General features: G+C 46.6%; 1 protein-coding gene across 1 annotated transcript in view; it reads left to right on the forward strand.

Moving 5' to 3' along the window:
- The window catches only part of rev1 (REV1 DNA directed polymerase), a 209,009-nt gene that overhangs the window by 160,874 nt on the left and 35,109 nt on the right, over nt 1-13,026 (forward strand). The window contains exon 16 of the mRNA XM_038817781.1: nt 6,764-6,926. Coding sequence (XP_038673709.1) covers nt 6,764-6,926 — 163 coding nt within the window. The remainder of the gene's footprint in view (nt 1-6,763; nt 6,927-13,026) is intronic.

Here is a 13,026-nt window from a genome sequence, read left to right on the forward strand (position 1 = left end):
GTGAGTAAGGTGGAGGGGCACGAGGCACTCCACAAGAAGTGGCAGGAACGCTTCGAGGAGCTTGATCACCGCATGAGGCGGAAAAACCTGCGGATCGTGGGCCTTGCGGAGGGGCTGGAGGGGTCGGACCTGACAACCTACGTGGCTACAATGCTGAACTCGCTAGTGGGGGCCGGGTCTTTCCATCTGCCCTTGGAGCTGGAGAGAGCACACAGAGTACTGGCCAGGAGGCCTAGGGAGAATGAACCCCCGCGTGCGGTGCTGGTGAGGTTCCACCGGTTCAGTGATCGGGAGTGTGTGCTGCGCTGGGCCAAGAAGGTGAAGAGCAGCAATTGGGAGAATGGGGTAGTACGGATCTACCAGGATTGGAGTGCGGAGGTGGCTAAGCGGCGGTCCGGATTTAATCGGACGAAAGAGGTGCTTTCCAGGAAAAAGATAAAGTTCGGAATGTTGCAGCCCGCGCGCCTGTGGTAACTTATTCGGACCAGCATTACTATTTCGATTCCCCGGAGGAGGCGTGGGCCTTCGTGCGGATGGAGAAACTGGACTTGAACTAGGGGTTGGGGGTTGCGGGGTCGGTCGTAATGCTTTATTGCTGGTTTCTGCTGTTGCTGTGTTGTTCTTTTTTTGTTTTTTTGTACTTTTGCAATTTCGATATGGTTATTTATGGGGGTGTTGTTCTGTTATTTTTTTTTCGCTGTGGGGCATTGTTTCAGTTTTGTATCTTGCGGGGAGGGTTGGGGGGTTTGTTGTATTCTACGTCGGGTTGGGGGTATGGAGTGGGGCTGGTATTTGGGAGCTGCATCAGAAGGGTGTGGTGGGGCAGTGCGAAAGCGCGGGCTTTCCTCTGGTTTCCCGCGCTGGGGGGCGGAGACTGTGACGGGGAGGCGGGTTCTTCCCCGCGCTGGAGCGGTGCCTGGAGGAGGGATAGATTGGGGGATGATCCCACTTTGGGAGGGGTTGGGTTATTGGCGGGAGTTTCCGGGGTCAGCAGAAGTTAGCTGACCTACGGAGGTACAATGGAGGACGGTTCGCGCCTGGGAGGGTTCCTAGCCTGGGGAGGAAGGGAGGGGGGGAAAGGGGAATACCGGGTTGCTGCTGGTAGGGTCAGGAAGGAGCTGGTGGGGGCTGGGGGAACAGAGGTGAGGTGTTGTCGCTGTGGGGACTGGGTCGGGCAGGGGGTGCTGGCCTGGGGCGGGCAGTCGACGGGCTATGGCTAGTCGACGGGCTATGGCTAGTCGACGGGGGAGGGGGGCGGGACGCCTTCTGATCCGGTTGGTCACCTGGAATGCAAGAGGGTTGAATGGGCCGGTGAAGCGGTCGAGGGTACTTGCTCATCTGAAGGGGCTAAAGGCAGATGTGGCAATGCTTCAGGAGACCCACCTGAAGGTGGCGGACCAGGTCCGCCTGAGGAAGGGATGGGTGGGGCAGGTTTTCCACTCTGGGTTGGATGTGAAGAACCGGGGAGTGGCGATTCTGGTGGGGAAAAATGTGTTGTTTGAGGCATCGGAGGTGGCGGTGGATAAGGGGGATAGGTATGTTATGGTTAGGGGCAAGCTACAAGGAAAGAAGGTGGTACTGGCTAGTGTGTATGCCCCAAATTGGGACGATGCGGGCTTTATGAGGCGTATGTTGGGATGGATCCCGGATCTGGAGGCGGGAGGTCTGATCATTGGGGGGCGGGACTTCAATACGGTGTTGGATCCTTCACTGGATCGGTCCAGCTCTAGGACGGGTAGGAGGCCGGCGGCGGCCAAGGTACTGAGAGGGTTTATGGACCAGATGGGTGGGGTGGATCCATGGAGGTTTGTGAGGCCGAGTTCACGCGAGTACTCTTTCTTCTCCCACGTACATAGGGTATACTCTCGGATAGACTTCTTCGTGGTGAGTAGGGGACTGATTCCGAGAGTGGAGGAGGCCGAGTATTCGGTTATTGCAATCTCCGACCACGCTCCGCATTGGATAGAGTTGGAGATGGGGGAGGTGCGGGACCAGCGCCCGTTGTGGCGGTTGGATGTGGGGTTGTTGGTGGAGGAGGAGGTGCGTAGGAGGGTCCGGGCAAGTATTGAGGGGTACCTCGAGGTGAATGATACGGGGGAGGTTCAGGTGGGGACGGTCTGGGAAGCCCTGAAGGCAGTGATTCGTGGGAAGTTGATATCTATCCGGGCACACAGGGAGAGGAGCGAGAGGGATAGACTGGTGGGAAAGATGCTGGAGGTAGACAGGAGGTATGCAGAGGCACCAGAGGAGGGACTGTTGGAGGAGAGGCACAACCTGCAGGCTAAATTTGATTTGCTGACCACTAGAAAGGCGGAGGCACAGTGGAGGAAGGCACAAGGGGCAGTGTACGAACATGGTGAAAAGGCGAGTAGGATGCTGGCTCATCAGCTCCGCAAGCGGGATGCGGCTAAGGAAATTGCTGGAGTGAGAGACAAGAGTGGGAATGTGGTGCGGAAGGGGGTAGAGGTGAATGAGATCTTCAAGGACTTTTACGGGGAACTGTACCGGTTGGAGCCAACGGGGGAGAGGAGGGGAATGGAGAGGTTCCTCGACGGGCTTTCTTTCCCGAAGGTGCAGGAGGAGAAGGTGGAGCGGTTGGGTGCGCCGATTGAGCTGGAGGAGCTAGTTAAGGGGATCGGGCAGATGCAGTCAGGGAAGGCACCGGGGCCGGATGGGTTCCCGGTGGAATTTTATAAAAAGTTTGTGGACCTAGTGGGCCCCTTGCAGGTGCGGACACTCAATGAAGCGTGGGAAGGGGGGACTTTGCCCCCGACAATGTCGCGGGCGATGATCTCGTTAATTTTAAAGAGGGACAAGGACCCCCAGCAGTGTGGTTCATACAGGCCCATATCTCTCCTCAACGTGGATGCTAAGGTGCTGGCAAAAATCCTGGCCACAAGGATAGAGGACTGTGTGCCAGGGGTTGTGCACGAGGACCAGACAGGTTTTGTGAAGGGAAGGCAGCTGAACACTAATGTGCGGAGATTGTTGAATGTCATCATGGTGCCGGCGATTGAGGGGGAGGCAGAGATAGTGGTGGCGCTGGATGCGGAGAAGGCCTTCGATAGAGTGGAGTGGGGGTACCTATGGGAGGTGTTGGGGAGGTTTTGATTTGGTGAAGGGTTCATTAGATGGGTACGGCTGCTATATGAGGCCCCGATGGCGTGCGTGGCCACGAATGGGAGGAGGTCGGAGTACTTCCGGCTTTACCGAGGGACCAGGCAGGGTTGCCCCCTGTCCCCCTTGTTGTTTGCACTGGCAATCGAGCCGCTGGCGATGGCGTTGAGGGATTCAGAGAGGTGGAGAGGCTTGGTGCGAGGTGGGGAGGAACATAGGGTGTCGTTGTATGCCGATGACCTGTTACTGTATGTGGCGGACCCGGTGGGAGGGATGCCGGGGGTGATGGAGCTGCTAGCTGAGTTTGGGACCTTTTCAGGTTATAAATTTGAATTTAGGCAAAAGTGAGGTGTTTGTGGTGCACCCTGGAGACCAGGAGGAAGGAATTGGTAGGCTCCCGCTTAGGCGGGCAGGGGAGAGCTTTAGGTACCTGGGGGTGCAGGTGGCCAGGGACTGGGGGACTCTTCACAAACATAATTTCACCAGACTTGTAGATTAGATGGAGGAGGAGTTCAAGAGGTGGGACATGCTGCCATAATCGTTGGCGGGGAGGGTACAGTCCGTCAAAATGGCGGTGCTTCCGAGGTTCTTGTTCCTCTTTCAGTGCCTGCCCATCTTTATCCCCAGGGCCGCCTTTAGGAGAGTGACTAGTAGTATTTTGAGCTTTGTGTGGGCACATGGGACTCCGAGAGTGAAGAAGGTGTTCCTGGAGCGAGGGAGGGATAGAGGCGGACTGGCGCTGCCCAACCTTCTGGGCTACTATTGGGCGGCCAATGTGTCAATGGTGCGTAAATGGGTGATGGAGGCGGGAGGGGCGGCGTGGAAAAGAATGGAGATGGCGTCATGTAGAGGTACGAGCCATGGTGCCATGGTAACGGCGCCGTTGCCGCTCTCCCCTAAGAGGTTTACCACGAGCACAGTGGTGGCGGCGACCCTACAAATCTGGGGACAGTGGAGACGGCATCGGGGGGGAAACGGGGGGCTCGATGGAAGCTCCACTGTGTGGCAATCATCGGTTCATCCCGGGGAACAAGGATGCGGGATTTAGGGGGTGGCAAAGGGCGGGCATCAGTAAATTGAGGGACCTGTTTATTGGCGGGAGGTTTGCGGGCCTGGGGGAACTGGAAGATAAATTTGGGCTTCCCCAAGGGAACATGTTCAGATACTTGCAGGTAAAGGCATTTGCTAGGCGACAGGTAGAGGGATTCCCTCTGCTGCCCTCGCGGGGGACGATGGACAGAGTGCTTTCGGGGGTGTGGGTCGGAGAGGGGAAGGTGTCTGACATCTATGAGGTAATGCAGGAGGTGGAGGAGTCGTCAGTGGAGGAGCTGAAGGCTAAATGGGAGGAGGAACTCGGGGAGCAGATAGAGGACGGAACTTGGGCGGATGCCTTGGAGAGAGTCAACTCTTCCTCCTCATGTGCGAGGCTTAGTCTCATCCAATTTAAGGTGCTGCACCGGGCCCACATGTCCGGGACTAGGATGAGTAGGTTCTTTGGAGGTGAGGACAGGTGCACCAGAACCACGCCCATATGTTCTGGGCATGTCCAGCACTGGAAGAATTCTGGAAGGGGGTGGCGGGGACGGTGTCGAGGGTGGTTGGATCCAGGGTCAAACCAGGGTGGGGACTCGCGATTTTTGGAGTTGCGGTGGAGCCGGGAGTGCAAGAGGCGAAAGAGGCCGGTGTCCTGGCCTTTGCGTCCCTAGTAGCCCGACGAAGGATTCTGCTACAGTGGAAGAATGCGAGGCCCCCAAGTGTGGAGACCTGAATCAGTGACATGGCGGGATTTATAAAATTGGAAAGGGTCAAATTTGACCTGAGAAGATCAATACAAGAGTTCTATGGCAGTCTTTTCTGGACTTCCTGGCTCAGAGATAGGTATCTTGGTCAATAGCAGCAGCAACCCGGGGAGGAGGAGAGGGGGGGGGGGGGGGGGGGTGTTCCTTATTGTAGTTTTTATTCTGTAACTTTATATTGTGTTAATTTGTGTTGTTAAAATGCTATGTTGTTCATGGAGGTGGGGCGAATGTTTATGATTGCTAATATTATTGTTATTTTTGGTATTTTACTATGGTGCGTTATTGTTGTATAAATTCAAAATTTTTCAATAAAAATTATTTTTTTTAAAAAATGATTCTTTCCTCTGTTTCATCAAGGTTTTTATTAGCATTCTGCAGCTCGGCCTCATGAGCACTCAAATTCTGTGTCAACAAGCCAAATCTGTCGTTAATTACTCAGTTAATGTCTGCAGTGATCATTTTCAGTGGCAGGTCCAGAGAACGCTCAAGGATCAGGTCACCATACTGCAAAGGCGGCTCCACCCTGTCGCATCCAATCGCAACTTATTATCACGGGATTTTTTTCATGTTCTTGGGCATTTTTTCTCCAATACTTAACTGAAAGTGTTCCAGGGACATATTACTAAGTATTAACTCTGGGATTAGGCAAGTTTGTGCCACGCAAACAGGATTAAAAAATGGATTATTATGCGAGTGGCACCAGAGCCTGTGGAAAAGCTCCTATTCCCCCACCCGCATCACGTGGTTCCCTGTGCAGCTACCTTTATCTGCTTGAGTTTGGTGGTTTTCAGTCCGCTTCTTTTTTGGTGACAGTAAGGGCACCAAATATGAGGCTAAATCTCAGGAAAGAACTGGCAAACAGGCTTGATCTTGGATAGAGCAAGAGCAGAAAGTTGGATTATAAGTTTCCGAGCATGAAGAGTTTAAAGATGTTCTTGAAACGGTTCATAAGTAATGATGTGCAAATGCACTGGTGTGTTTTAGTTATGTTGAATTAAAATGTAAGGAAAGTGGAATGCAGGTTTGAGCAGGAAAAATAACAATTGTGCAGTATATACTAACAATGCAGTGGAGTTGTAAGATTCATTTTCTGAGGAACTTAATATTTACGTAAGCATCAATACAAGTATAACTAGAACACTATTTACAGCTAATTTAAATGCAGCTCTATAGTGAAATGAATATTCCAGTGTGCAGTTTAGAATTTAAGGTTTTAACTCTGGGAGAAATTTCTGTTTTTTTTAAATACTTTTCTATTTGGTCTGAATAAAAACTTTCTGTCTTCACTTTAATCAAATGTGTTAAATAGCAGCAATTACAGAACATATAAAGATGATTAGCAATACACAAGGTAGTTAAACATTAGTTCGATGACCTTAATGAGAAAACTAGCGACTGATTATATGCAAAACAGTTAAATATAAATTACAGGACTTTTTTTTAGTGAGGAAAGACTATTGAAGATTTTTGTAGATTTATCATTCTAATAATTGAAAGGCTCATGTTTCAAATATCTTCAATTCAGTGTAATATACTTAAATGTACCCCACAAACCTTCCTGACTTGGTTAGTTAAATATGACAAACCATTTGGACATCCCTGCATAATATTTATTTTAATTTACTCGAAGTTGGTTTCATAATTTGTTGACACTGCATTTTATGATATTCCACCTCTGTTAACCTAAACTGCAATATTAGAGTAAATTGAACAAGGCATTTATCTTTTGTAAGATATATCCTGTATAGTTAAAACTGTAATAAGTGAATACAATGTAAAACAGATTATTTTAATAATTTGGAGATGTATTTGAGTGGAATCTAGCTTGTTTTCTTTTCATTCTTTAGGTTGGAATTCAGATGCATCAGTTAATCCCAGACACTAAAGCCTCATTTACTCACTTTTCTTCTTTTGTGCGGAGTAACACTACTACCGGATCTTCATGTTCAGTTATGGACCTTTTCCAGGCATCTAGAACAAAGAAAGCTATGGAACACGGACTTTCAGAAGGTTAGCACGTCTGAAAAAAATAAAGCTGCCTACCATAAACTAAAGCTGGCGACAGAGATATGAAGGAAGGAGAGAAATAAGAGAGAGAGACATAGAAAGGGTGGTAGAGAGAAAGTTTTAGAAGAAGGAAAGCAGAAGAGACTACAGAGAAAAGAAGTGAGAGGGAAGGAAAGAGAGAGGAGTCCCCCTGGTAACAGCTGTAAAATGGTAGATTGTATCAATGCAGGGAATAAAGAAATATGTAATGATGGCAGAGTGATTTTAATAAAAGATTTTAACTTTCAAATAAATAAGTATGTCAGGAAGATTGTGAATTCTGTATCATTCTACATTGTTATATTATGTCCTGAAACTAACAAAGGGGCATGCACGGTAGCATAGTGGTTAGCACAAATGCTTCACAGCCCCAGGGTCCCAGGTTCAAATCCCGGCTTGGGTCACTCTGTGTGGAGTCTGCACGCTCTCCCCGTGTGTGCGTGGGTTTCCTCCGGGTGCTCCGGTTTCCTCCCACAGTCCAAAGATGTGCAGGTTAGGTGGATTAGCCATGCTAAATTGCCCTTAGGATCCAAATTGCCCTTAGTGTGAGGTAGGGTTACTAGGCTATGGGGATAGGGTGGAGGTGTGGGCTTGGGTAGGGTGCTCTTTCCAAGAGCCGGTACAGACTCGATGGGCTGAATGGCCTCCTTCTGCACTGTAAATTCTATGAAATAATGAGCCAGATTTGGTTAACCGCCAAATAGTGTGTAAACTTTTTCAATAATGATCATAATATGATCAAGTTCAATGTGATGTTTGAAAAAGAGAAATGTAAAACAGCTGCGAAAATTCTAGCTTTAGATAAGTCTTGACATCGGTGAGATGAAACCGAGACTGTCCACAATAAACTGAATCAATCTGCTGGTGCGTTTTTTTTGAAAAGAAGATCTGTGGGAGCAGTTGAAGAAAGAATTTGATGTGATTCAGAACCAGTTTATACCCCTAAGGGGCAAGAACGCTACTTGCCTTCAGTAACTAAAGAGAGAAAAGACAAAATAAAACTAACGAGAAAATCAAGCACAAATGCAAAAAGTAGGGCAGATCCTTCCAAATGGTAGCGGTACAAACTACAGCAGAAAAACAGATTTTAAGAACTACATTAAGAGAATATGAAAAGAAGAGATATCAAAATCAATGCAATATTTTCAATTGTATTAGAAAAGAGAAAGTGCTCCGAAATGGTTTGGGTCCCTTGAAAACTGATAATGATATCGTCAATGAAAATAATGGTGGACATGTTGCATAAATGCTTTGCATCTGTATTTTCACTCGAGGAAGATGTTAACATGCTGAATATCCCACAGAAGCTAATATTAAATCAGGGAAAGGAAGCATATTGTAATGAAGTGGTAATGTTACCGGGCTTGTAATCCAGAGGCACAGCCTTATGCTTCAGAGTTATGAGTTCAAATCCCACCAAGGCAAATAGTGAAATTTAAATTTAATTAATTAATCATCCGAGCATAAAATGCTCGTCTCATTATTAATGATCATGGAACTACTGAATTGTGGTAAAAACCTATCTGATTCCCCAACAGGTGAGGAAATTTGCCATCCTCACCCAACCTGCCCACATGTGGCTCCAGATCCCCAGCAGCGTGGTTTCCTAAACTGCCCTCTGAATTGACCTAGCAAGCCATTAAATTGTATCAACATTTCACGGAAACACCATGGATTGACATGGATTTTGGGTCAAGGAAACAGCTCACCACAATTGGGGGTAGACAATAAATGCTGGCCTTTCCAGCAGTTCTTCATTCCAAGAATAAAAATTAATTCTCCAGGATTACCAGAAGCAAAATAATAGGAATGAGGAAAATAGTGGCACTGAAGGGTTTATATCCCAAGGTTTAAAAGGAAGAGACGATGACATTGCAGATGCCCTGACAATAATCTTCCAACGGTGTCTCAATTCAGGAACTGTCCCTTTAGATTGGAAAATTGTGTGTATCACAGGAAAGGTCAGAGAGGGAAACCAGAAAATTATAGACCAATTAGCCTCATATATGTTATTGGGAAATAACTATAATTAAGGAGAGTGATTGATTGAACACCTTCAAAACTTTCAGCTGGTCAAGAGACCTAGCATCGATTTGTGAATTGTTGGTCATTCCTAATCTGATTGAATTTTTGAAGGGGTAACTTAAGTCTTCGACAGAGGGATGTCTATGGATGTAGTTAGAGAGAAACTATTTCCATTGGTTGTGGAAATCATGGAATCCCTACGGTGCAGAGAAAAGGGTACCCCTCAATTCCAAGCTTAGTCCAGCGGCACCTCAGCAACAGTTTCCTCAAAAATTAAAGTCACGTTGTCACCTCCTTTGTTCAATTCTGCGAATAGAAAAACATTTCTCATGCTAAATGGTATGTTGCTCCAAGTAGCAGCTCCCTCGAAGCAGCATTCCTTTGAGAACTTGCTGCACTGTATATATTAAGTGGGAGAATTAAGAATGGTGCAGGCACCTCCAGATTCAAATGCACAACTCCTTAAAAATGCAAATAGAAGAAAGCATATTGGTCAACAGCATTTTAGGTTTTGTGAACTTGAATGTAAAGGAGTAGGAAATAATACATCTGTACAAAATATTGATTAGGACACAGTTTACAGTTTTAGACAGCACATGATCTAAAGGCACCATTCAGCAGACTTCAGGCACCGAGAAACACCCCACTATCCAGCGGCACTTTGCCAGGATTTTTTGGCCTCAGAAAGATTCTCTCTGCCGAGGCTGCATTTAATGATTTCCTGCTGGTGAGCTGAAACCCTTCTCCCCCCCCCCCCCCCCCATTTTTGACTCCTCATCCCCCAATCTTAGGGGCCTCCCCGGAACCCTCTTCCAATCCGACTCCTGGCAGTGCTAAAATGTCCGGGTGTCAGAGGGAGTGCCAGCGTCCCTGCCCTGTACCTGACCACCCGTGGGTCTCCAATGGCCTAGGAGACCCCAACAACCCCTCAAACAGGTGCCGTTACAGCTAGTCCACGTTTATTAACACATGGTTAAGAGGCGATTTTTAATGAAAAGGTTTTGACCATGAATAGAAAGAGATTAATTCCTCTTTTTGGGAAGTCAGTGAGAAGTTATCGATTTGAAATGATTACTTAGGGTCAAATGAGAATTTGAGACATTTCTGGAGTTTTGAATATTTTGCCAGAGGAAGTGATTGAGCTGGAAGCATTGTGTTATTCAAAGATTTCAACGATTTGCCCTAAGTGAACAAATTTCTCCTCATCTCAATCTTAAATGAGCAACTCTATTTTGAGATTGTGACCCCTAATTCTAGACTCAGCAATAAGGGGAAATGTTCTCTCTATATCCTGTGAAGCATTTTAAGAATTTTATGTTTCAGTGAGATCACCTCTCATTCTTCTAGACTCTAGGAAATATCGACCTAGTTTACTTAATCCTTTCTCATAGGTCAATATTCTCTTCCCAAGTTTCAGTCTAGTGAGCCATAGTTGCACTCCCTCTAAATGGTTTTCCATAACCACCAGACATTTCAATTCTGTACTTTGTGAAATGTAGCCACTGTTGTAACGCAGGAAACATGGCAGACAATTTGTGCAAAACAACATTTTGCTAACAATGATCAGATAATCTGTTTTTATAATATTGATTGAGGGATAAATATTGGCCAGAGGACCATGAATAACTTCCATGCTCTTCTTTGAAATAGTGCCGTGAGATCTTTTCTATCCATCCGAGCAGGCAGATTGGCCCTTAGTTTAACATCTCATCCTTTTTTTTTTAAATAAAAGCAACTCCAAAAGTACAATGCTCCCTCAGTACTGTACTGGAGTGTCAGCTTTGATTTTTGTACTCAAATTCTGGAGTGGGGATTTGAAACCGGAACCTTGTCAGAGTACTGCCAACTGAGCCAAGGCTACACACATTTCTCCATATTACCTGGAGAAAGTTGAGGGAGATGGAGCAGACTGGGGTGTAATTGGGTTTGGAAAAAGTGAGTGTGACATCATAGGAATGCCGTGAGTTCGTCTACTGGTGAATATTATAGCTTTGTTTCCCTTACTCCAAAGTTAATAAGGGAAACCAAGTAAGTCTAAGTACGTAGAACATAGACCATACAGTGCAGAAGGGGGCCATTCGGTCCATTGAGTCTGCACCCACCCACTTCAGCCCTCACTTCCACCCTATCCCCCGTAACCCAATAACCCCTCCTAAACTTTTTTGACACTAAGGGCAATTTAGCATGGCCAATCCACCTAACTTGCATGTCATTGGACTGTGGAAAGAAACGGGAGCACCCGGAGGAAACCCACGCAGACACGGGGAGAATTTGCAGACTCCACACAGTGACCCAGCGGGGAATCGAACCTGGGACCCTGGCGCTGTGAAGCCACTGTGCTAGCCACTTGTGCTACCGTGCTGCCCAGTAGCTGGGAATTTTTTTTAAAAATGTTTTTAAATAAAGGCCAAGTAAAACATTTAGTTAATTTCCCTAGATTGAAGTGATGTTACCAGAAGGGTAGTGAGTAACTGGTGCATCTTTTTTAAAGTAATTAGGCTCATTAGTAGTAGTAGTACGGTTTATTTTATAATACATAGAGGAATGGTGGAGCAGCTCTAACCTCTCAAGTCTACATGTGCTACGTGGAAACTGCAAGATGCTTCCTGTGTCCTGGATAACCATATGTGTGCTGTAAGTAATGTCAGTTGCCGCAACATGAGCTCCGGGTTTCAGAGCTTGACCAAGATCTGGCATCAGTGGAGCGCATCCATGAGGATGACAGCTTTGTGAATAGAATATTTATGGATGTGGTCACCCAACAGCTCAAGAGTGCACAAGGAGAGAGGGAATGGATGACCACCAAAGAGTCTAGAAGAAACAGGAAGGTAGTGCAAGAATTCCCTCTATGCAACTCACTTTCCAAGCAGTATTCAGTTCTGAATTCTGATTAAAAAGTGGTGGCCCATAGGGGAGTTTCGTGGCACCACGGTTGGCTCAGCTGTACAAGGGGCCACAAAGAAGACTGGGAGAACAATAGTGATAGGAGATTTTATGGTTAGGGGAACTGCAGCATGTTTCTGCAACCTTAGACATGAATCCAGAGTATTATGTTGCTTTCCTGGTGCCAGAGTCAAAGATGTCACTGAATGGCTGCATAGCACCCCGAAGGGGGAGTGTGAACAGTCACCAGTTGTGTACCACATCGGTACCAACAATAAATGTAGAAAGAGGGATGTGGTTGTGCAGTCAGGATTTAAGGAGTGCGATAGGAATTTAACAAGCAGGATCACAAAAAGTAATGTCAGGGTTACTAACAGTACCATGTGCAAGTGAGTATAGAAATAGGAAGATAAAGCACATGAATGCATGGTTGGAAAGATGGTGCAGGAAGGATTAGCTCAGGCGAGATAGAACCAGTACAGGCCAGACAGGTTGCACCTAAACAGCAGGAACCAGTTTCCTGCGGGGAGATTTGCTAGTTCTATTGGATAGAGTTTAAACTAATGTGTGCGAACAAGTCAGTAATACTGGAGAAGAATGTCAAGGTGCCCAGGATACTGGGAGAGACAGAAAACAGAGTAGGGAATATTAATTTATTAGGAGGGTTCAGAGTAAGAGGGTAAGTAATGACATCTAAATTAGTATTACTGTGCATGTGTGTGAATGCATAGATTGTGGCAAATAAGATTAGAGTTGCAGGCAGAGATAGCCATGTGGAAATATTATGCTGTACCTGTAAAGGCAGTCAATACTGGGTACTAAATATTTCTGGATACAAGATGCTCACGAAAGACGTGAAAAGGGGAGGGATGTCAACATTGATAAAGGAGAATTTGGTAATGCTGGAGTGAGAGGATGTCCCAGAGGGATCATGGCCATTCTATCCTAGATAAAATCACCTTGTTCAATGTAGTCTATAGGACGACAACTAGTGTGACATAAAGCAACAGATTTGCAAGGATATTACAGGGAGTTGCAAGAATTTTAGAGTAGGTATAATGGGAATCTTTACAACTATGGCTATCAATATTTAGATAATTACAAAGGGTAGAGAGGGGCAAGAGTTCCTACGGTGTGTTCGGAAGAATTTTGTGAA

The sequence above is a fragment of the Scyliorhinus canicula genome, chromosome 14 (genome assembly GCF_902713615.1).
Source record: "Scyliorhinus canicula chromosome 14, sScyCan1.1, whole genome shotgun sequence".
NCBI lineage: Eukaryota > Metazoa > Chordata > Chondrichthyes > Carcharhiniformes > Scyliorhinidae > Scyliorhinus > Scyliorhinus canicula.